Source organism: Caretta caretta, chromosome 5 (genome assembly GCF_965140235.1).
Source record: "Caretta caretta isolate rCarCar2 chromosome 5, rCarCar1.hap1, whole genome shotgun sequence".
NCBI classification, from domain to species: Eukaryota; Metazoa; Chordata; order Testudines; family Cheloniidae; genus Caretta; species Caretta caretta.
In genome coordinates, this window is record NC_134210.1 from 13072771 (window position 1) to 13098202 (window position 25432).

Consider the following 25432-nt stretch of genomic DNA (forward strand, 5'->3'; position numbering starts at 1 on the left):
ATTTCACACCCTAAAAGATCATACTCTCTGAAGCCGTGGGAGTCAGCCTTAGAGCTGTTTGGGAATTTTCCAATGAAAACAGATTTTTGTTGGAAAACTTTGATTTGTGAAGAGAGATTTCTAAGGTACAGAGGAAAAGAAATCTACTCCAGGTTGTCCTATTCACCAAGCTGTTGGCTACTCACCTGGGGTATGACAGACCTGGGCTCAAGTGTTTGCTCCAGATCAGGCAGAACAGGAATTTAAAGCCAGGCTTCCCACCTCCCAAGTGAGTAGGCACCAAGCTACTGGGCTGTTCTGGATTTATGCTTTGTGTCTCTACCTTGAAAAACTTTAAAAGGTCTATTTTATCCTAATGTGGAATGGGGGGAGGGGAGATATTTCCCACCCAGTTCTATTCAGCCTACATTTCATCTCATTACACTTATTTAGGAAATGACACATGGGGATATAAACCAATTCCTCTCCATACCAATAGTGATTATGTAGATGCCATTCAAATGGCCTCAGTGCAGTTACTGTCTCTCTACCACAGAAGGGAGGTGAGCAACCATCTACAAAGACCAGCACAAATATTGCACTACAAGTTAGCTGGCAAGAAACATTCATGTTGTATGCAACTAAGACTTCCTTTCCCCCAGGCTCTAAGTCACTTCTAGAGCTGGTCAGGAATTTGCCATTGGTCCAACAAAAAATGCTCTTTTCACAAATTTTTTGATTTTTCCATCAAGAAGATCAAAATGATGGCCTCCCTGGAAAGCTCTTGTCAATTTCAATCTCTGCCTGCCAGGAAAAGGTGAACTTGAGGAGAGCCTTTCAGACAGGCAGCTATGAAGGAAAAAAAAAATTCAACTTGGGTTTTCCCAAAGCACAATATTTCTGGAAATCCCTTCCTGTGAATAATTTTGGATTTTTTGTCCCAATTCAGAATGATCATTTCCCCCCAAAATGTGTTGCTTTTTTTTTTTGTTTTTTTGCAGGGAGGGGTTTCCATTTCCCAGCCACCTCTAATGTAATGAAGCTCCAAAGATCTGGGAACCAAGTAGCCCCAAGATCAAATCCTGAGATACAACTCTGAGATAAGTGTTAGAACAGCTGATAGATGAGACATAAACACAACTGCCTTCTTTAACCACACAGATTTCCCATCAAGTCAATAGGCAAACTGGGAGTTGGCATTAATTTTATTGTGTGATGAATGGGCACGATCAAACCTGTATGATCTGACATTCTTTTGTCAGTATCCTAGAGAAGAATTTTTAAAAGAGTCCCCATTATATGCTCTCGTGAACAGGACTTAATATCACTAATTTTTTTGATATTACTAGTATTCAGTTTCATTAGCACTAAGAGTTGTGACAGGCAGGCAGAGTTGTAAGAAAAGTCTTTATTGACCATGCATAGTGGCCTGTGCTAAATGCTGAGAGGCGTGTTTATCCAGTAGCAGCCTGGCCATCAGCTTGCATTCCTGAGCCCCTCATGTCACACCAAACCATTTCCACCTGAAACCAAACCTGTTTTTTCTTATCCCACTCATCACATTACACTCCAGCACCTCAATGTGCAACAGCAGTCAAAAAAGCTAACAAAATGCAAGGAATAATTAGGAAAAGGAGACAAAACAGATGACACCAAATAAATCCAGGATATGCCCACACCTTAAATACTGTGTGCAGTTCTGGTCACCTCATCTCAAAAAAGATATATTAGAATTGGAAAAGGTACAAAGATGGGTAACAAAAAATTATTAGTGTGTGGAACAGCTTCCATATGAGAATATAAAGGACTTGGATTCAAGTATCAGAGGGGTAATCAGGTTAGTCTGTATCCACAAAAACGAGGAGTCTGGTGGCATCGGAGGAGTCCAGGACTTGGACTGCTCATCTTAGAAAAGAGACTACTAAGGGGGATGTGATAGAAATCTATAAAGTCGGGAATGGCATGGAGAAAGTGAATAAGGAAGTGTTGTTTACCCCTTCACATAACAAGAACTAAGGGTCACTTGATTAAATTAATAGGCAGCAGGTTTAAAAGAAACATAAGGAAATACTACTTCACCCAGCACACAGTCAACTTGTGGAATTTGTTGTTGGGGCTTGTTGTGAAGGCTAAAAGTATAACCGGGATCAAAAAAGAATTAGATACATTCATGGAGGATAGCTCCACCAATAGCCATTAACCAAGATAGTCCGGGATGCACCCTACACTCTGGGTATCCCTAAACCTCTGACTGCCAGAAGCTGGAACTGGATGACAAGATGAATCACTCGGAATTGCCCTGTTCCATCCATTCCCTCTGAAGCATCTGGCACTAGCCACTGTCAGAAGCTACCGTAATAGATGGACCATTGGCTTGACCCAATATGGTCATTCTTATGAATAAAATGTTGAGCTAGCACCAGCCAGCAACAAAAAGGTTATCAAGTGTTTTCAAATCTATTAGGCCCTTTGGTTACACAATCAGAGGATGAGTGAATTACAGCAAGTGTTGATAAACTGACTTTAAACCCAAAAATAAACAGCAAATTCCTCAGCCATCAGCAGCAGGTGGGAAGACCACCGCCGTTCCTTCCATCAAGGTTCCGCCCCTACGCCGTTCATTCTCCCCCAAGACATCACTCCCCGTTCGGTCTTCTCCCCACCCCACCCCCAGACCCTGGCCCTTATGGCTGGTAAAAAGTGATGGGGCCAAAGCCCCCTGGCCACCCCTGTTCCGGCATCCCTGTCTGCCATATAATATACAATCAGTGAACCAGACCCATCCCTGATGTAAACTTCAGTGGTCTGTGTGGCCCCATCTGCTCCTATTCCAGCCATGTGAGCTATTCTCAGCACAAACTCAAGAGAGACCAGATATTTGCTGCAGGGGCTAGAGCTGAGATGAGCAAACTTTTTCAATAAAAAAAAAAAAAACTTAACATTCTGGGCAAATCCCTGTTTCAAGACTAATGAGCAGCTGTGTCATCCCTGCCCTGCAACTTTGGGAGCCTTACAATGCCTTGCTGAAGTAGCTCCCATCTGGGCTGCTCACAAACAGCCTAACAGCATGCCAAGCCACATCCTGAGTGTCTGTGTGTAACTGCAGCCTGCCAACCATACTTGGGTTACACTCTGGGTTCTCACCAGCCTGGATCATACTGCAGAGTGATCCCAACACACCCCCAGTCTTAGACTTTCCTCCAAGCAATGTATGTCCTGTATTGCCCAGCCCTCTCCTGAACAGTACAAATCTTTTGAGTGTTATTCCTTTAAGGGAATAACATGCACACAGCTTGTCACCCCAAATGGAGACACTTCAACTTGAACACATTGGATTAGATAAAACAATAAAACAAGTTTATTAACTACAAAAAGAGAGATTTTAAATGAGTACAAGTAACGAGGCATGGAAATCAGAAATGGTAACAAGGAAAATAAAGATAAAACGTTTACTAATACCTGACTTAACAAACTGTATTAGATTCAAGCAGAGTTTCTCACTACATGCTTTCAGCAGTCTTACTGACCAAAACCTGTAGGTCAGGACTGCTCCCCATGTTGTCCAATGAATGCTTTCTTTGTCCTTTCAGGTGCAGTGAATGTGATGGGCAGGGGAGGAAGGGGGTCTTGGGGTGTTTTGTCCGTCCTTTTTATAGTTTCAGTCCCCCTCTTGAAAACATTTCCAGATGTGCACTAGGAGCCGGAATCTATGTGGAAGGATATTCCCTGCTGGCTTTTCCTCACCTGTTTGAACCTTTTTTGTTTTCTTTCCTGCTTGATGACTATGTTTACTACCTAAATGCAAGTTACGCAGAGCACACGTTCTGCTGTTTAGGAGAGACCTGTTTGTCAACCTTAGTTTGGGCAGGGCTGTGGGGTTTGGCACATGTTAATAACATTATCCAGGGAATCTTATAACTTCACATACAATGTTGCCGCATACATTTTACCATGACAATACTAACCAACAAATTATGAGCTTTCAGGTGTTACCTTAAAAGGTGTACATTGTACAAAGATTATTACAATGGTGTAGGGTGTGACTACAGGGGTGTATTCTGTCCCACTGACCAATGAGGAAAGGTTAAAAAAATGGGGCATGTGTAGTCCTGAGAAAAGAAGACTGAGGGAGGACCTGAGAAGACTCTTCAAATCTGTTAAGGGCTGTGATAAAGGGGATGGGGATCAATTGTCCTCCAAGTCCACTGAAGATAGAAGCAGCAGCAATGAGCTTAATCTGTAGCAAGGGAGTTTTAGGTTAGATATTAGGAAAAACTTTTGAATTATAAGGATAGTTAAGCATTGGACGAGGCTTCCAGGGGCCATAGTGGAATTTCCATCATTGTGTCATCTGTTCTTAAAAACCTCCAAACACAAAAGGGGAACTTCCAGTTGTGAGAAGACACCACTTCTGCAAGTGATGGCTCCAGCTTCGGCCAGAGACACTCAGCAAAGTCGCAAGTTCAGGGCGGGTTTCATTGGGACTGGTTGGCAGTAAAACTGTGTGGTGTGTCTAAATAGCTTTCAGTAGAATGTCAGGTAGGAACATAAAAATAGTAAAGGCCTGACATTAAAAACAAATTAACATTCACAAAAATATATTTTTTCATTTTTTCATATTTTTCAAAATATATTTTTTCATATTTTTTCATTTTTTAAAAATTGAAAACGTTGTTCTTTTTAAAAAAAGAGGGATTGTGGTCTAAAGCTTCATTTGGAAATAAGTTCCTCTCTTCAGCCTTTTATCTCAGTCCTGTGTACCAGCAGGATGTCACAGTCAGGTTTGCTAAATCTTTTATAATTTTTGTGGCTTTCCTCTGAACTCCCTCCAGTTTGTCCACATCCTTCCTAAACTGTGGTGCCCACAACTAGACACAGCTGAAGCCTTACCAGTGCCAAGTACAACCACCTACTGTGTCCTACATATGACACTCCTGTTAGTACATCCCAAAATATTAGCTTTTTTTTGCAACTGCATCACACTGTTGACTCTTAGTCAATTTGTGATCCACTATAACCCCCCGAAGCTTTCCAGCAGTACTGCCACCTAGCTGGTTATTCCCCATTTGTTGCTGTGCATTTGATTTTTCCTTCCTACGTCTAGTACTTCACACTTATCTTTATTACATTTCATCTTGTTGATTTCAGACCAATTCTCTAACATGTCGAGGTCATTTTGAATTCCAATCCTGTCCTCCAAAGTGCTTGCAACCCCTCCCAGCTTGGTGTCATCCACAAATATTATAAGCGTACTCTCCACTCCATTATCCAAGTTGTTAATGAAAACATTGACTGGAACTAGACACAGGACAGATCTGGGGGGGAGGGATAGCTCAGTGGTTTGAGCATTGGCCTGCTAAACCCAGGGTTGTGAGCTCAATCCCTGAGGGGGCCATTTAGGGATCTGGGGCAAAAATTGGGGATTGGTCCTGCTTTGAGCAGGGGGTTGGACTAGATGACCTCCTGAGGTCCCTTCCAACCCTAACCTTCTATGATTCTTCTAGATGCATACAACCCTTCACAACAATCCAGATCAACATGCCCACAATTAGTTCTCAGGAAAGGCCCTGTGTGCCCACAAACACAAATCCATACACCTTCCCTTCTCATCTTGAGAGGCTGTTTGTGCTAGTGGCTAGCCCAAGGGGACTCAGAAAGGTTATAACAGATACTCGATTTGAGGTACAGAACTTAAAGGCCCTGCATCAGGAGCCATTGTTGCCACTACACACTAATAAAATATCACAGTTGATGGTTTCATGCAAGACCCAGATGAGTTTGGGTTCTAATCAAAGGTTAGTGAAGCCAAATTCCTCCTGATGTCTTGGGATGGACTCAGGCATGTAAGGGGCATGCTGTGTGTGCTGACTAAAAGTTAGGCTGGAACCACTTTCACTGGCACATCATAAGGTCTATGTTATTGAAGGCAATTGGAATGCTGTAACAATTGAGATGGTAAGCTCCTATAAGAAGACTGCACGATATGCCCAGCATATCCTGATCACACTGCCACCGGGGGCAGTCAGATAAAAGTCCGGTTACGCTGGGGTAAATCCAGAGTAACTGTCGGCTTCCAATGGAGTTACTCAGCTCACGCTTCTACTGGCCTCGTTAATGCCAGCGAGCTCGGGAATCCTCATCATCTGCATCTGAGATCTCCTGTTGTGTAAAATCTCTCCTGCAGAGAAGGATTTGCTACAGCGAGGATTTTGAATCGATTCGTCAATAACCAAAGGACTTGCCACAGAGAAGATGTACTTATTAACCAGAACACAGCCACCGAGGAGGAGCACTGCCAGCTTTTTAACCATACCAACACAGAATTCTAAGCACCAAACTGAACGACCACCAAGGGCCGGCAGCCGGAAAAGGACCTGCATTAGAAAACCATCGAGACAGGGTTCCACTGTGACAACATGCTCAGAAGCAGTTTGAAGGACTTGGAAACATTACTGTCTGTGGCATACCTGTGGCTGGAGGCTTAGCAGGGACAATCCACAGCCACAAGGAGATTGGAGAGAGATTTCTTGTCATTTTTGACTTATTTACAAAAAGGGGTTTTTTTTGTTTGTTAATATATTTCCTTATGAACTTGCTAAAAAGCACAATGAGGATGCAGCTTTGCTGAGCACCTGTGGAAGTCTAGAGGTTGCCTACAGTCTGTATAATAGTTACCTGCAGAGGCAGTGTGTCAGCCTCTGGTGTACTCATCTTCAAGTATCCTGCTAGCTAAGAGAGAGGGTATGCAGAGTATGGCCAGGCACATTCTAATTACAGGCCAGTGATGGACTCGGATAAAAATCTGGCCTCAGTTTACGTCCATCTCAACCCCCGGCAACTGTTGACTCCCAGGTTACTCGGGGTTTACACTGATGTAACTAACTGGGGACGGCAGCTGGGCTCTCCCAGGGTGGATATCTGATTCAGAGATGCGAGAAGCAGGAAAGCAGGAGTGGGGTTGGGATGTGATAAAAACATTCCCTCCCCCCCATACACACTTCATGTAAAGACGCTACTTTCCAAGGGCAGGCTACATTCTTTTAAACATCTAACAAAAGAGAAGCCTGTATTATGCAAGCAAAGATTCTTGGTTGAAAGTCACTGTGCTCCTAAAACTCCAGGGAAATAAGATACATTCAAAAACAGCAGCAGCCCGGAACTTGCCTTGTGCCAAACACAAAATCCCGACCCTCAGAAGCTCCAAAGTGCCGTTCTAAACTTGGAAAGACTGATTTTCAAGTGAACTCTAAATCTGGCAAAACAAGTTGCCCACATCCCTGACTCACATGCAAGTGTCATTGCAGACCTGTGTGACAGCAGCCAGCCCCACTAGTGAGTGCTTCCCGTTTCACAGTGACCTGGCATTTGCTTCAGCAATTTCTGGTTAAGACACATCCCTTATGGTAGGAGTAAGAAAAGTAAAACCAGTTGCTGCTTCTTGGACTGAAAGACAGCATGCCTAAAGCATGGTCCCCTTGTAACGTACTAGGTTTGTGAGGGCTGGCCAGCCCTCCAGTTGACCTGCTATAGAGGAGTTCTCCTCAAGCTCAAATAGTAGAGGTTGGGGGAGGGTATAGCTAAAAGGATCCCGGTTCCAGGCCGAGCTCCGTAGGCGTTCAGCAAGTTACACAGAAATTGTGTTTCTCTGCAGAGCACGAGCTCATTCAGTGCTAAGCTCTGTTTGCACTTAAATAAGATCAAGTCATCTCTGCCTTTGCAGATAGAGGTTTTGCACGTTTGTGCTCAGTGCAGAGTTCACTGAAAGCAATGTGGGTTCAACCAGTGGGGCTAGAATGCAGTGGAGCTAGTATTTCTAACCCACTGGAAACATAATAGTCCACTATTTTTAAGGGCTGCAATATCTTCCTTGAGGCTAGGACACAGATGGTCTCCAGAACTCTCCTTTGAGTGACTGGAGTCGCAATGTAGGTGTGGTATATTTGAAAACTATGTTGGAATTGTAGGCTGTCATCTTAATTGGTAAGGAGTTTACTGGTCCTGCTTGCCAGTGAGGGGGGCTCTGTAGGAAAGCACACAATCAAAGTCAGTCTGGAAAGAGCTAGCCTAAAACAGTGGGGTGAACGGTGTCTCTCCGCCTTAGGGAGTAGCCTGCTTTGTCTCTCTCTGGTTTTTAGTTATGGTGTGTTTTTGTTCTGGATTCTCAAACATAGTATTATGCTGGAACCTTCCAGCAAGAGCGATTTATGTCTTTATCTGACTTCTCTGTATGTATGCCAGAAACATAACAGTAAGCACCTATCAGCAGCTCCACTCAGCAGTGCAAGTTACAGAGACATGATACTGAAATAAGAAATAGGAAGGTCCCCCTATTCAGGCCTGGTTTCTGTCTCTCCAGCACTGTTCAGCTCAGGACAGCAGGATTTTTGCCACAGCAGGTGATGTACATTTGATATCTGGGTGTTTGCCAGTGGCAAAGGTAGGAATAGAACCTAGGTCTTCTGGTTCCCAGCCCAGTGCTCTGTCCACTGCATCCCTTATATAGGGCAGAGAGCCTCAGAATTCCCCTTCTCACAAGCTGAATTCAGAGATCTGCAGAAGCAAAGTCAGATGAATAATGTATGTCATTTCAAAGAGGATTTGACACAAGGGCTCGAAATATTTTCCTCTGACTGCCTGAAAGGTTCGTTATGACACATTCCCATCCCTCCCCCAATCACCACCAGCTCTGTACTCTGTTTTGTATGTTGTAAAAATATAATAGAGCCATTTAGAGGGATTAAAACAACCTGGATATTGGAACGAGAGGCAAGACAGTAACAGCACTCCAATGCACACTAGGTTAGTGCTAGGGATCTGAATTCAGGTGCAGACTGCATTAAAGTCTCCTGAGCTCTTTGGCAGGATAGTTTGGCTGCTTCTGAACCAAACCAACAAAAAAAGCTCTGTCTGGTTTTGCATCCAACCCAGAATCAAAGCTGTAAGTTCAGGCTCAGATCCAGGAATCCGACCCTGCTGAAAACCTTAAGGGGGTCAAAGTTAAGAGTCACAGATGCACATAAAATGAAGAAAGGCAGAGAGTGGGGACTCCACCCTTTACTGCCAGAAGCTGGGAGTGGAAAACAGGGGACAGATCACTCAGTGATTGCCTGTTCTGTTATAGACTCATAGACTTTAAGGTCAGAAGAGACCATTGTGATCATCTAGTCTGACCTCCTGCACATTGCAGGCCACAGAACCTCACCCACTCCTGTAATAGACCCATAACCTCTGGCTGAGTTACTGAAGTCCTCAAATCATGCTTTAAAGACCAAGTTACAGGAATTCACCATTGACACTAGTTTAAACCTGCAAATGACTCATGCTGCATTAGAAGGCGAAAAACCCTGAGGGTCTCTGCCAATCTGAACCGGGGGAAATTCCTTCCTGACCCCAAATATGTTAGACCCCGAGCCTGTGGGCAAGACCCACCACTATCTGGAATAATTCTCTGTAGTAACTCAGAGCCCTCCCCATCTAGCGTCCCATCTCCAGCAGTTGGGGATTTTTGCTATTGGCAGTCACTGAGGGGACACATGCCATTGTAGGCAGTCCCATCATGGCATCTCCTCTGAAGCATCTGGAGTTGGCCACTGTCGGCAGACAGGATACTGGGCTAGATGGCGATTGGTCTGACCCAGTAGGGCCGTTCTTATGGTCGCTCATGATTATTTTAAAGGTAACATGCAAAGGGTGACTCTGCCTTTGTTTTTTACCTGATTCTTATTATTTGTATTGCAATAATCCCACTGTGAGAGGTGCGGTGCAAACACAGACCAAAAAGATGGCCCCTGCCCCAGTGTAAGTATAAGGCTTTGCCAGTAAATGTACCTAAAAATATAATAGCCTAAAAATGTGAATTTAAACCAGTATCGTTAAACTGGTGTAAATCCCTGGGTAGGACACTCCTGTTCCATTATAAGAGTGGGGTTGTTTCCATCTGATCTGGAGTTAGTTATGAATAGGTTTAAGTTAAAGCAAAACCAGCCACTCAACTGAACTAAGAGAGGCCCCCATGGGATTTGCACTGATTTAACTAATTTAACTTAACCAGGGCAGGTCTGCACGAAGACAAACCCAAAAACAAGAGAGAGCAGGTGCAGACAAACAGAGAGATGGGGAGCACAAGGAAACCATGAGACAAAGGGGACAGGCAGTGGTCTCAGCCCAGCAGCTGCCTAACAGTCCAGTTTCGGAAGGTGTCACAGCAAAGGAAGACGGAAGAGGAAGTGGATTTGTGGATGAGGGGGGGGGTTCGATGAACAAAGGAACCCTGAAAGGCTTTTTGTTGTTTGTGGTGGGGGGCACAGGAGAATTTTTTGGTTATTTGTAAAACTTTACAACTATCAGGGAAGTTTCCCTAGTTCTACTAAAGGACCTCTTGGGGCTCTCAGAGGTGAGTACCGGGAGCTCTGGCACCTCAGTAAGGGGCAGAGATGATACATCTTTAACTATGATGTTCTTTCTCCCTAATGTTTATTATGCACTGGAATTTAATGGGTATGCAAAATCAGTTTTAAAAAGCACGACTATGCATCCCTTCCACCCTCAATCATTCAACCTAGCCCTATTCAAGTCAATGGGACATTTGTCATAGAGTTCAATAGGGCCAGGATTTCACCCTCAGCCCCTTGGTTTGACACAATTTTACTAGTTTCCCAGCAGCAAGGCTTCCAGGGCAGAGAAAACCTGAATTCCTACGTAAACTAACAAGCACGTGACGGGAAATGTTTTTGTTCACAAAATCTTGTAGGATATATACAGGGAGCCTTAATATAGCACAAGTTCAGTTCTCACCCCTCACCCACCTTCTTAGCTCTCGGCTAGAGCTATTAACAGAAACCCAGAAATGCTTTACAGCGTTATCCACGGAAACGCTAAAAACAATTTCAAGGTGACAAATCAGCAGCTGATGTTTCCAGATTCTGCAAAAGATACACAGGATTCCAAACAAATGGAAACTAATATTTCAGCCATTTCCAAAAAACATGCTCAGAGCTCCAAGCTGCAAGGAGCCATTTACCAATACGAGTGGAGGGCACCTAGCATCCAGGTCTGCTATATTCCACGTGTACAGAGCTGTTTCGAAAGTTAGACTCCTAAATCACTTATGCACATTTGAAAATTTTACCAGACATCTCCTCCTGAAGCATTTTCCCATAAATGCAAAGCATGAGGACGAAAACCCTGCTTTCAAAGTTCAGGATTGCATTCCACTAGGTCATCCTTTGTCTGTTTTATAGCAATTAAATCGTTGTTATTGCTGTTATTGCTGGTGATTTACAGGCATCCAAGACAATAATTAATGTCCAGTTAGTGGACATTAATAATTAATGCACCAGTTATGTGCCCTGCAAAACAGACAGAGGACAAATAGATACTTAGATATTTGGTTACTATTTATTCAATACTCAAACCACGGTCAGCAAAAAAAAAAAAAAAACGAGCCAAGGGTTTTGCCTGCCAAATTACCTGAAATATTCGGGGTGTGGGAGGAAAGAAACTGGTTTGGGGAGAAGCAGGCACCGAAATTCAGGAAGTGATAAGAAAAATAAATAAAAGAACAGGCCTAACAATATGAGATGAAAATGACAAGTTGCAAAAACTTTGCTTGTTCAATTGGCAGCAATTGCTTCAGGAAAGGCCAATGGAAAATAGAAGAATGGGGAAAAGATTGTCTTCAGCAGGTTTCTTTTCCATGTATGTTCCATTTGTAGAGGCAGCTTTACATTAATAACTGATCTTTTGCTTCTGGACTTGGAGTGTCACTCAGTGAAGGGCGTAACTAAGAATCCCTGACACAGCTTATGTCTACAATGTTTGCAGTGAATATGGTGATTTAGAGACAAGCGACCTCTCTGCCCTATAGAGTTTAGACCTAACAGGACAAGTGAGAAACAAGGTGGAGTGAAGGAACGGGTAATGAAAATAACATCATGTGGTTGGTTTTGCAACAGTCCCCTCCACAAGTCCACCAGCAAGGAGTGAGCCTGAGACATTCACCCTCAAAGCACGGACCTCTAGCACTGGACCTAAAGGAGTGCCTTCATTAGCTGGTAGCAGTAGTAGACTCTTATCCTCTATAAGTCAGCGACAAGAGGGGCACATTACACGCACTGAGCCAGCACCTTTCAAGTTGGTTTTTTATTCATGCATATTGAAGGAGCTGCACTCTTAAAATGTTTGTTTATAAGCTACAGGGACAATACTTGGAGAAAAGTTGTGAGAACAGAGGTGAAGAAAAAAGCATGAAGAACAAAGGGGAACAGAAGAAAAGCATATGGACAGTGGAGCAAGTGGATGAGACTGGAAACAGAAGGGGACTGTGAGGCCAGGTAACAAGGGATGGTTGCACCATCTGAACTGTGTTTACTAGTAAATGTATAGTCTTCACCTAATCTGAAACCTCAAGCTACGATTTTTCAGATGAAAACAATACATAAACAGCGTTGTGTGGCAGCTCTTTGAATTCTAATGTCACACAAGAGGATCAGTGCAGACAGACAGATGGGGATACAAAATAAGCAGTTCACATCAAAATCAAGTGGAAGTTGGTTGGCTTGGTTAACAAGGTAGTGACTTTGAAGGACTCACTGTCCTTCTGTGCTTTATCAGTGAAGCATCACAACGGTTCCTTCCTTTACCACAACACTCACTGGGGGTCAGGGATAGCTCAGTGGTTTGAGCATTGGCCTGTTAGAGCCGGGGTTCTGAGTTCAATCCTTGAGGGGGCCATTTAGGGATCTGGGGAAAAAAAAATTGGGGATTGGCCCTACTTTGAACAGGGGGCTGGACTAAATGATCTCCTGAGGTCCCTTCCAACTCTGATAGTCTATGAGACCTTTTGAATAAGTTAACCAGGAGGTCCTAGCTGAGTACAGCTGGAAATTGGTGAGCACCTGTGACATCAAGAAGGCCCCACCAGCCAATCAGAATGTGGCTTTGGACAGTCAGCATCCACAGCTGTACTTTAATGGATGCTCTTTTGTACCTGCTGTCATTAAGTGGTGACAGTTCAGACCGGTCTAAACTAAGAAACTCTGTAGTCATAATTTACCATCAATGCGACTCCCGTAGGAACAGGACTCAGCCTTTGGTTTTGTTATTTTTAGCCAACGTGTTGCCGAGCCCAATCGCACAGTTAACCCTTTCCTACCCACCAGCCATGATGCTGGTCTACCCTACAGAGTCCACCCTTGCTAACACCGGTGGAGAAGTATAGCTACCAAGTTTCCCGGGGCAGACACAGCCTTACAGAGAAGTTCTTACTCTCCCAGGGTATCGTCCTCATCGTTCACACAAGGTCAGTAGGTTTAGTGGAGAAAAGCTCTTCTTCCTCTTGCTTTTTTCAGTAAACGAAGAGGAAAAAATGAAAGGAGGAAGTTGGAGCGCTAACGCTGCATGCAACAGCTAGCACAGCAATGATACACAGATAACCGGTCGAAGCCAACGACCTGAGAACCTAAAACCAAATCCCTCTTTAAACGTACTTCGTTGGCTTCTCCTTCCATCACTCATTCCCCTCCCACACCCATCTGCACCCCCCACCAAGCAGTCCTGGCCAATCAACAGTCATTAGTACTTAGATCATAAGCTCTTTGAGGCACAGACTGTCTTTTCATCCTGTGAGCCTAGCACAAAGGGGCCCTGATCCTTGATAGTACCTAGAAGTGTCATTCACAACACAAATCCAAATAAATAATAATGCACTGTAACCCTTGAATCCTTGGCTCAATGCTGTCATCTTTATTACACTGAGAGTTTTGCCAAATGAAAAACTGCAAAATTAGGGGGATAAATGTTGGGAAAATGAGGAAATTTTATACATATATGGTGGACATCTGCAGTCATTAGAGGATGCTGAATGCAATTTATAACCAACTATCACAAATTAATGGATATTAATTACCAAATGATCCTTTGGCAATCTACTGGGGCTTCCCACCAGAAATGGTCACACACAATGAAATGAGGAATTAATCTCTTATCTGCTAGTAGCTGATAAGCTTCTGATAGCCTCTGTTGGAAAAAGAAAAATAGTCCAACTCTAGAGGAATGGTTCAAACAAAGGTGGCTGTCACTGAAAAATTAATGCATCAATTATGTACCCTGTAAAACAGACAGAGGACAAATAGATACTTAGATATTTAGTTACTATTTATTCAATATGCAAACCACGGTTGGCAAAAAAAACCCAGCGCACCTGTCTGATTTGTTTGAATATTAACAGTTGAGAGACGTGCCTGCTTTGTTAAATACATGACATCAGAGATTTCACTCAATTTAACTAAATCACTAGAACTGTAAATGGGCCATCTTGATTATCACTACAAAAGTTTTTTTTCTCCTGCTGATAATAGCTCATCTTAATTAGTCTCTTACTCCACCTTTTCATGTTCTCTGTATGTGTATACATCTATCTTCTTACTCTATGTTCCATTCTATGCATCTGATGAAGTGGGCTGTAGCCCACAAAAGCTTATGCGCAAATAAATTGGTTCGTCTCTAAGGCGCCACAAGTCCTCCTGTTCTTTTTGCTGATACAGACTAACACGGCTGCTTCTCTGAAAAGCGTAAAGATGCTCACTCTGTAGCATGCTGACACCCCGTCAGATAAAGAGATCCAGTGATTATAGTTCTGTATAATGTTTCTCTAAACAAAAGCTCACTGTTGTAATGTTTACTGTACTGGCTCTGATATTTACATGGCTAGGATAAGCAAACCTGTTAAAACTTCCTAAATATAGAAATAGTTAAAAAGCCAAACCAAACCAAAACACATCAACAACAAAATCCCTGCAGATTAGACTGTAATCATGCTCGGGTAAAAGCCATCTCTTCCAGTCTGTTCGTAAAGTGCCATATATAGCAGGATTAAGAATCTAGCTGCATGTCCATTACAAGCTTTGACATTCCGGTGTTCAGAATCCACAATAAAACTTCCCACCAGGCTGAAAGGGGACAGCAATATACTGGAACTGGAGCATTTTGAAAAAGGAGGGGGATGAGGAGGGTGGAATGGACTAATAATCGCAGGTACTACTGCAATCAAATCCTGTCAACACAAAGGACTGAAGGCTGGTCTACACTGAAAACCGACATTAGCCTCTTATAGTTGGTATGGGTACTTCCACCTTTTCATGTTCTCTGTATGTATAGCTTCTTACTATACGTTCCATTCTATGCATCCGATGAAGTGAGCTGTAGCCCACAAAAGCTTATGCTCAAATAAATTTGTTAGTCTCTAAGGTGCCACAAGTCCTCCTGTTCTTTTTGCTGATACAGACTAACGCCATTGCTACTCTGAAAATTGGCAAAGCTGTGTCTCTCGACGGTGTGAAAAATCCACACCCCTGAGAGCTCTAGCTATGCCAGGGGTGGCCAACCGGTGGCTCCGGAGCCCCATGCGGCTCTTCAGAAGTTAAGATGCGGCTCCTTGTAGAGGCGCCGACTCCGGGGCTGGAGCTACAGGTGCCAACTTTCCAACTCTGCCACAGGCCCTGCCCCCACTCCACCCCTTCCCGCCCCCTCCCCTGAGCCTGCCGTGCCCTTGCTCCTCCCCCCGACCCAGAGCCTCCTGCACGCCGCGAAACAGCTGATTGGCAGGTGCAGGGAGGGAGGGGGAGGTGTTGATCGGCAGGGCTGCCGGTGGGTGGGAGGCACTGGGAGCGGGGTGGGGAAGCTGATGGGGGGCTGCTGACCGTATTACTGTGGCTCTTTTGCAATGTACACTGGTAAATTCTGGCTCCTTCTCAGGCTCAGGTTGGCCACCCTTGGGCTATGCTGACCTCACCCCCGATATAGACAGCACTAGGTCTAAGGAAGAATCTTCTGTCAACCTAGCTACCACATCCCAGGGAGGTGGATTAATTGCAGCAACGAGAGAGTACCACTCCCATCACTATAGTGAGCATCTACACTGAAGCGCTGCAGCTGTGCCACTGTGGACATAGCCAGAGGGTAACTTTACTCGTGTGAATACTGCCATTGAATTCCATGGTACCACGCACACAATCTGACTAATTCACAAGACGTAAGTGCTGACCGGATCGGGGCCTGCGTGATTCACAAATGAACAAGGCTCGTGCACCATACGACGTTCTATAGTCTTTTATTTTGACATGTGTGGGCTAGTCGAACCAATCAAAAATGTTATGTTGAACTTCTTTCACTGCAATGGAAAATTATCTTTTTGAACAAAATGAATGCACGCGCGCGTGCGTGCACACACAAAATGTCAACCAAAATTAGATGCGCGTAGTTTACAAAAAAAAAAAATAGAAACAAAAAGTTTTGAAATTTGGGGGGAAGGTTTTGTTTTGGTGGGGGAAGAATATGCACTTTTTATACCCCGCCCTCCATCATTCTAGTAGAAGGGCGGGGAAAAGGTGGTTTTGCTCTGCTGACAAAATGACATTTAAAAAAAAATTTTTTTAAGTATCTGAAAATTTCAAAAAGCTTAGTTTCAGAACTCGAAAATACGACAAATTTTCATTTAAAAAAAATGACTGGAAATTTCAAATGAAATTCTTTTCATTCCTTTCAAAATATTTCACAAAATCTATTTCTCTTTTCCCCACCAGCTCCATTGATTAGCTTTATTCATTTAGGATATTTCCTAACTGAACTGCAGCAGATCTTCTCCAAGAAACAGAAGATTACTCATGAGAGACACACACCCCTACAGCAGTCGTTTTCAAACTTCTTTTCTGGCGACACAGTTGAAGAAAATTGTTGATGCCCGTGACCCAACAGAGCTGGGGATAAGGGGTTTGGGAGGGGCTCAGGGCTGGGGCAGAGGGTTAGGGTGCAGGGGTGAGGGCTGCGGGGTGGGGCTGGGAATTAGGGGGTTCAGGGTGTGGGAGAGGGCTCTGGGCTGGGGCAGGGGGTTGGGGTGCGGGAGAGGGTCAGGACTCTGGCCTGGGAGTGCAGGCTCTGGGGTGGGTGCAGGATGGGGCTCCAGGTTTGGGGTGGGCTCAGGGCTGGGGCAGGGGCATGGGCTTACCTCCGGCAGCTCCTGGTCAGAAGTGCAGAGGGGGTGCTAAGGCAGGCTTCCTGCCTGTCCTGGCACCATGGACTGCACTGCACCCTGGAAGTGGCCAGAAGGAAGTCCGGCTCCTAGGCGGAGGCATACAAGTGACTCTGTGCAGCTCTCGCCTGCAGGCACCGCCCCCCCAGCTCCCTTTGGCTGGGAACTGGCCAATGAGAGTGCAGAGCTGGTGCTCAGGGCAGGGGCAATACACGGAGCCCCGTGGCGCCGCCGCCTAGGAGCCGGACCTGCTGCTGGCCACTTCCGGGGCGCAGCGCTGTGTCAGAACATGTAGGGACTAGCCTGCCTTAGCCGGGCAGCACTGCCGACGGGACTTTTAATAGTCCCGTCGGTGGTGCTGACCAGAACCGCCACGACCGAGTGCCTGACATTCCGCGACCCAGTACCGGGTCACGACCCGCAGTTTGAAAACCACTACCCTACAGCACTTGGCTGCTAACCACAAAACCCCTGACCCCTTCTTTGAAAATGCAAGGGGAAAGGAAGAGGCCAGGTGGGGTTGCTGCTGAGAACTTATTTGGGAGGAGCTCTACCCCAGCTGGCAATGTAAAACACATTGCTAAACCAGTGCTGCAGGCGCTTTCATCACTAAGGGGCTCTGACTCCTCAACAGGGGGAAGGAGATGGGGACAACATTTTCAGAAGCGTCCAGCATTATTATTATTTATTATGTGTATTGTGGTAGCACTCAGAGGCCTCAGTCCTGAACCAGGACCCCATTGTGCTAAGTGCTATACAGACACAGAACAAAAAGCTGCCCCCAAAAGTTGACAATCTCAGTAGATTTGGGTGCTCAGCTCCCCCCGTCCCCCTCCCTCAGGCCTGGTTTTCACTAGTAGTCAGCACTTACAGCACCCTTGGTTTCCAAGTGGAATTTGGAGCACTGAGCACCTCTGAAAAGTAGGCCTTTGATGGTCTCAACCTGGACACCCAAGACCTGAGGCCTCCCAACTAGAGATGTTGAGCAGCGGGTTGGACTAGATGACCTCCTGAGGTCCCTTCCAACCCTGATATTCTATGATTCTATGTGCGAATATCAGATTTTTTCTTTCATATTTCTTTGTAACTAAACAATTCAGAAACAAGACACCAATTCCAAAAACGTTCCAGTGTCGACGAAGCAGCTTTGCTCTCTGGGGAAAAAAGTTTTGGCTAAAAACGTTCAGCCAGCATCAGTGGAGATGTTTTGTAAACCCTTCCTGAGACAGGGGAGGGAGAGCGAGCAGTGTGTGGCCGGGCCAGAGGAGGAGGGAATTTGGGAGATTCTGTTGTATTTCCCTTGGGTGTGAAGGCACGCAGGTTTACGCAGCATTTTCCCTTGGCCCCAGAAAACCTCCCCCTGGGCTATATGAATATATGAATGCTGAATATATTCATATATGAATACATGAATGCATGGAAGGCCCGAGTGCCTTCCATGCATGGATTTCCCCTTCTCCGTGCAGAAGGGCGGATCAGCCCCTGCTGTGATACCCTTCCCCCGTCACTGTAGTAGAGGAAACTCCATGCTGGGGAGTCTCGAAGGGTGGGGAGAGTAGCAGGGGAAGAGACATACATCATTCTCTTTTGGCCTCTGAGGGCCTTAACAGAAAAAGATATTTCAGCCCCCAGCCTTTCCTGCATAGCCCCTCTGGGGACACAGACACTATCAGCAATCTAATGGAGCCAGGAAGCAGAGGGCTGCCCAGCTAAGACCACAGACACAGGGCTCTGAGAAGATGGTCCTGGCTCTTCCAACTAGGGTTGTGGGGGGGAGCACAGAGGTGACTCCATTTAGAGATTTCCTCCCACAGAGCCCCCTCCTGCAGCTTTTCAAAATGGGAGGGGATGATCTGATGCCCCATTTTTAACTTAAGGGCTTGTCTCCACTGCAGTGCTAGTTCAAGGTATAACTTGAGCACCGCCCCTAACCTCACTCCGGTCCACACACAAAAATCTCTAGCTTGGGTTAGGTGCTACATTAAACTTGAGCCCCCCCCCGACAGGTCAGCTACCTCAAGCGAGTAACGCAGAAGGAATGCAGCTGCTCTGGGTGACTAATCTAACCCATCTGGGTTATCTTATGGCAGGGTTGCTGTCACTCAAGCTAGCGAACTTGACTGTACGTGACCACAAAGTAAGTTTGAGTCAAGACATTCCCTTAGTCCACAGTGACTTCAGAGACAGGCAAACTGCTCAGAGGCCCGTTTTTTCAAACCTCTCTAATACTTTCCCTACACATGCACTTGATGGCTCATTCACACACCCTTTTTCCCAGCCCTCTCTAAAATCCTAGGGGTGAGGAGGATTTAGTTGAATTTACTTTTCAGAGGTGAGGTTTGTTTTTTTTTTTAAACACACAGCCCTGGATCTCACAGACCTCCTTCATAGAATCATAGAATCATAGAATATAAGGGTTGGAAGGGACCCCAGAAGGTCATCTAGTCCAACCCCCTACTCGAAGCAGGACCAATTCCCAGTTAAATCATCCCAGCCAGGGCTTTGTCAAGCCTGACCTTAAAAACCTCTAAGGAAGGAGATTCTACCACCTCCCTAGGTAACGCATTCCAGTGTTTCACCACCCTCCTAGTGAAAAAGTTTTTCCTAATATCCAATCTAAACCTCCCCCACTGCAGCTTGAGACCATTACTCCTCGTTCTGTCATCTGCTACCATTGAGAACAGTCTAGAGCCATCCTCTTTGGAACCCCCTTTCAGGTAGTTGAAAGCAGCTATCAAATCCCCCCTCATTCTTCTCTTCTGCAGGCTAAACAATCCCAGCTCCCTCAGCCTCTCCTCATAACTCATGTGTTCCAGACCCCTAATCATTTCCCTACCGATGAAGTTCTGTGGCACATCTACAAAACAGAGCAAAGATAAAAAGGGGTGTCGTTTATAGCTGAAAAACGAGGGTGAGGCATGAACCAACGCTTATTTTCATACTTTTTCCCAATACATACCTTGTGTTTGCATACCGATTGTGCCATGCTACAGGCCGAGACAATGGACCCATTACAACACTCAGAATTTACACCTCACTTTGCAAACCACAGCAGTCGCATTCAGCTAATCCAGCCAACCCCTAAGCAGACTTCAGGGAGGCTGCTCTGTGCTTCTCAGTCGGGCTAACATCCTTGTGAGGTAGGGGAGGCGTCATTAGCCCCATTTTACAGATAGCCTTTTGGTGCTGCCATTCCCTAAGGACGACCTTTTCAGAAGTGCCCACCAATTTTGGGTGCCTCAGTATTAGGGTATCCAGATCTAGGCACCTGGATTTTCATAGGTGCTGCATACCCACTGCTCTGACTGCCTGTCACTGGAGTTGTAGCCACTCAGCACTTGGGCACCCAAAAATTAAAGAACTCAAAGACAGTGGAGCAATCCAGACTCAAGTGGCTTTCCTAAAGACCACACACCATTTAGTGTAAGAGCAGAGAATCAAACGCCAGAGTGTCTAGTTCCTACCCCTGCGATTAGACTATGTCAAGGGACCAGAAAGTCAGTTTCCATCATCTACCCTGTCCTGGCAAGTTACTTCATACAGGCAGACCCCTGCACCGAGCCCAGCTGACTACATCCTGTCCCCAGTGGAGAGACAGCTCACAGGAGCGATTGGATCTGGCTTGCGGAGCAGCTTGTAGGAGATCAAGGCCATAGAAGTGCTATATGACTATATATAATATTATATATATAGCGGCTGCTCATACCCCTTCCACTCCCTGCCTGACCCAGCTGCCAGGGACAGGGGCCCAGGGTGCCAGAGGGCAGGCACAGCAGGAGGACAGAGCCCCTCTTGGGCAATCTGGGAGAGGGAGGGAGCATTTGACCCTGTGTGCCCCCCCGTTGGTTGAAATCCTGGTCCCATGGAAGTTAATGGCAGAACTCCCATTGTCTTCACTGGGACCCGAATGTCCCCCCAAGTGCAGACACCGAGGGACGGTGTCACTCACCACAAAACTGCAGCCACTTCTGGGGTGCCGCACAGCCACTGCTGGACAGCACACAACAAAAGCCACACAAACAGTAAGCGAAGAACACCCCGTCCAAGGAAAGCTGCAGCATATGGCATCCAAACGCCACAGAGGACCAGCCAGCTGCAGTTACTGCCTGGCAGGCAATTTTAACCATGAAAATTATTTACTTTATGAGCCACAGAAACCCTGGCACTCTCTCCTGCTGTGCATCAGAGGTCTCCAAAGATGACATGCATTAAAGCAGAAGCCAGCCTACTCCAGCTGAGGGAAAGCAGGATCAGAAAGGCTGGGACAAGCAGGCAGCTCCAGCCCAGGGCATTCTCCTTAAAGGCTCTTGGGAATCAAGAAAAGTCCAATTTGGTACTAGCTTCATTCCAGCTCCTCTTTCCCCAGGCCAGCTGTTCCCCCCGACACCTCCCAGCCAGCTCCCCCTCTCACCCAGAAGTTCCCCTTGAACAGAGTCTCCTTCATGGTGCAGGAAGGGCTGCAGCAGAGTCCCCCAGCGCCCCAGGCTGCAGAGTCTGAGCCACACCGAGAACCGAGAACTTTTTAGTTCCTCCTCAATCCCTGGCGCCTGCCGCTGGCTCCTCTGGGTCCTAAACCCCAAAGCCAGCAACCAGCCACCCTGCTTTTTCCTCTCCTCCCTGCCAAAGCAGCGATTATCTGCATGGGATTGCAGGACTTTCCCCTTTCCTTTCTGGGCTTGTTTCCTTTTTAGTGGCTCTTTTCTTGAGGAAGAAGGGCAAGGAATAGAGAAAGTCTGGGTTTTAGGAGTGAAGAGCCCAGCAAGCGCACACCTGGCTGGATGTTTCCTCCCTGGGCTAGTTAATGACTGCAGCAGATTACAAAATCACGGGTCACGTCCCTAATCGGTGTGGGCTAGTGGAGTGAGCACTGGGCTGGGGCTCAGGAGACCAGAATTCTATTCTCAGCTCTGCCGCTGGACTGCAGGGTGACCTCAGGCAAGTGACTCTTAGTTCCTCCGTTTCCCCATCTAAAAATGGAGAAAATTAGTGATACTGACCTCCTTTGTAAAGTGCTCTGAGATCTACTGATGAAAACAGCTGTAAGAGTTAGGCATTATGATTAACAATAATCATATGTTAAACCGCTAATGCATGTACAACCCTTTGCAGGTGTAAAGCATTATGAGGCAAAGAACATGGTCAAGAATGATGTGGGGCCAGATTTTCAATTGCTCCATGCCCACGACTGGCTCTGGATGGGCCTCAGCCTTTCCAAGTGAATGATCTGAAACACACACAGTTATTTGCAGGGCTGAATCAAGGGGTGAGGGTGAGGAGTAATTCAAGGGCAGAATGGAAATACCAAGAGAAAGAGGAAAAAACACCACCAGTAATCACCGCCCCCTGGTAATCACCTTCCCAAATACCAAGACAGCAAATAATCAGGGTTTCTTTAAAGAATCCCTGGGATGTAGGCACAGTTCCATTGCATGTGTGCCAACAGGCAAAGAGCACAATTAGTTCCGTGCAACTGGCTGGGCAGCATTCCCACAAGGTGTGTGTGAATTTCCCCTCAGATTAGATCACTAACAGATTCCAAGACAAGAGGGTTCATTGTGATCATCTAGTCTGACCTCCAGTAGACCGGAAACCTCACCCTAGGATTGCTCATCCCCTCAGAAAATCAGACTCTTTCACGGTGTCTCGAGTTGGACACCCAAAATTAGCGCCCGCTTTTGATCTTAAGGAAGGCCAGAGCCCCTCTCCCCCTCAGTCGGGCAATCTGGAGGCACCTTTGATCCTAGTGTCACACAGTGAGCTAGGAGCATTGCCAGGATGAGAACCCAAGCTTTGTCCTACTAATCGCTAGACAGTGCTGCTTTCCTTGCATGCATCTGATTATTTTCCATAGAGCCAATGCCTTGCTTTAGTAATAAGCACTGTCGCCAGCAAGAACCTTCTGACGTGAACCTGCAGGGCCATTTACTGACATCTGACTAATCAAACACAGCCTAGAATTAGTCAGTCTCGTGGCTGCTTTTCAGCCACTGGATAACCAAAACCTGCAGAAAACCAGCATATCCTAAGGTAATATTTGCTGTCAGTCACTTACTAATGCTTCTTCCCACAAAGAGGCAAAGGGGGAGGTAGATCTCACTCAGGTTAAGTTAACTTGTGTGATTGGCACCTGAGTTTTAATCTTGCCTGGCTGGCTCTGAGCAGCCCTACTGCAAAAAGTGTCCTACGAGCATTACTGTGTCCTCGCTGTTTCTGCACTCCCCCAGGTGTTGCTGGAGGGTACAGCCCATGGTTCTTTGTGCCGAGACACTCTAGGCTAGGATTCTTTCCCACTCAATAGTGAGAGAACTACTCAATCCTTCAGAGGGCACCATGGTAAGGCACGGGAGGACTATAAGCACTGAAGTGATTTAGCCTACATCCACACTGCAAAGCGGGCAAGTTCCAGCCCAAGCTGAAGTAGAGTCTGGGTTCTAGTCTATGCACCCATAAGATCAGCCCAGGTTTAAAGCACCTCCCAATCCAGATAGGAGGTTTTTGAGTGTGGGTGGGAGGGTTGGGCTAAAACCTGGGTAAGAACCTGGGTTAACATTGCAATGTAGACGTGTAGCTGCCTACCTGGTTTATCACATGCTGTAACTAACAAGGTAAACCCAAATCACTCCATGGCAGGACAGTGTTGTCCCTAGGAGAAATGATCTAGAGATAAAATGAGAATCTGCTGGAGCCCATGTCGCTGTGTGCAAAGGCCCCATGCAGCTGCATTGGCTCCAGGGACCCTTGCCATTTCCAGCTTCCATGTCAACTACTTACTATGGCTGCAGAGACTGTATTTACTTCTCAAAGGACTGCAGGTTAAAAGGGGCGATGAAGCACACATCCCCAGCCCTGGAGGGTACACCACCAGCTCCCAGAATGCGGAAAGATTCTGCTATAGAGGCAGCTATCCACATTTTCCACGTTAGTAAGGGGTCTCCTCTGCATGGAACCATCCAGACCTTAGCTTGCAAAGTGCGTTGGGATCCTTCAGAATGAAAGCGTGACAATAAGCATCCTGTGTTGTTGTGAGGTGTCATCTAAACCCATGTAGAAAACCTGGAGGAAATAGGCCCTTCTACTTGAAAACGTCAAAGGATCATCTCTAGTCCTTTGCAGGACACAAAAGAAACCACCAAGATTTGCCCAATGCTAGATGGACATAACACCATTCAGCCCCAAAATACCAAGGCTTCTATCTAGAAGAGGAGGGGGAGCTTGTAACTTTCTTATGATTTCTGGGCCAGCCATTTGAAGGAGACATAGTCATAAATACTTGAGCAGCTCTTGCCATTCCATCCTGGACAGGGCAACAGTAGCTGTAGCTGTCACATGCTGGTAATAATGTGTATGAAGAGGTGGGAAGGGAGAACACCACGTGGAAGGAGGAATGAGCTCTCAGGGTGGTTCATTACAGGCTTTAAGTAGCTTCATAACCATTAGCAATGTCATTTGTTCATTAACATCCCACAAAAGCAGAAAGACCTGGCTGCTCCCTCAATGAATCCGCCCTGTCAAGTTACTAAGAATAACTCTGCCACCTGATGAGAAAAATAAAACAGGTTCCTGCTCTATTGCCCTGTAATATACATGTGGATGTCACATAACCCTGTGATTCAGAGCCGGAACGGGAAGCAGGGCTGTTGAGAATAATAATTAAATCCATTAGTCTCCCTTTCTATTCAGGGTAAAGATAAGGAAAGCTTTGGGTCAAGTCAGTCCTCAGTGCAAAGAGATTTGTCTGTTTTTAAATGGGACAATGGCAGGCACCAATCTAATTAATTCCTCCTAATGGGGTTTCTTTCTCCTCTGATACAGATTGAGGGTCTGCAGCATCCTTAGGGAAGGGATATTTGTACAGTTTAACATACCGGTGCACGATTGGCCTCTTTGAGAGAACAAAAGGCTACCCATCATGAAGTATGTTTGAAGAGGCAACATTCCATGCTCAGTAACCACAGCATGAAAACTATTAACTCATTAGGCTTCCTAATTCCTGTCCCAAGACTGATGGAATAATGACTCTCCACGTATGTTGGCTCAAGCTTTGGGGGTGTATAATGAAAGAGCACTTGACCTGCTTGGCTAAATTACACCCATCCAAGAATCTACTGGTGCTCCGGGAGTATTCATGGACTTAGCCTCATTGCTTGCAGAGTTTGCAAAGCCAGCCTTAGACACACAGAACAATTTTTCACACAGATGCACAAAGCCAATGATTCTTGGGAACCATGATCACAGGCAGAGCTCCCTCTGCTGCCAGGAAGAGGAGAACCTGAAATAGATTTCTGTACTTGTCGTGTCCAGAGAAGCCTTTAGGGCTTCTCAAAACTTAACTGACTTATTGTTTATCAAACAGAGTAGAAACACCCTTCCTGGAAGGGATGGTCTTGTGCTTAAAGCACTGGCCTGGGACTCAGGAGACCTGGATTC

General features: G+C 45.8%; 1 protein-coding gene across 1 annotated transcript in view; it reads right to left on the minus strand.

Moving 5' to 3' along the window:
• The window catches only part of PSTPIP2 (proline-serine-threonine phosphatase interacting protein 2), a 53294-nt gene extending 31770 nt beyond the window's left edge, over positions 1-21524 (minus strand). Inside the window, exon 1 of the mRNA XM_048851040.2 lies at positions 21417-21524. Within this exon, the coding sequence (XP_048706997.1) occupies positions 21417-21449 (33 nt within the window). The 5' untranslated portion in view covers positions 21450-21524. The remainder of the gene's footprint in view (positions 1-21416) is intronic.
• Between the last annotated feature and the right edge of the window lie 3908 nt (positions 21525-25432).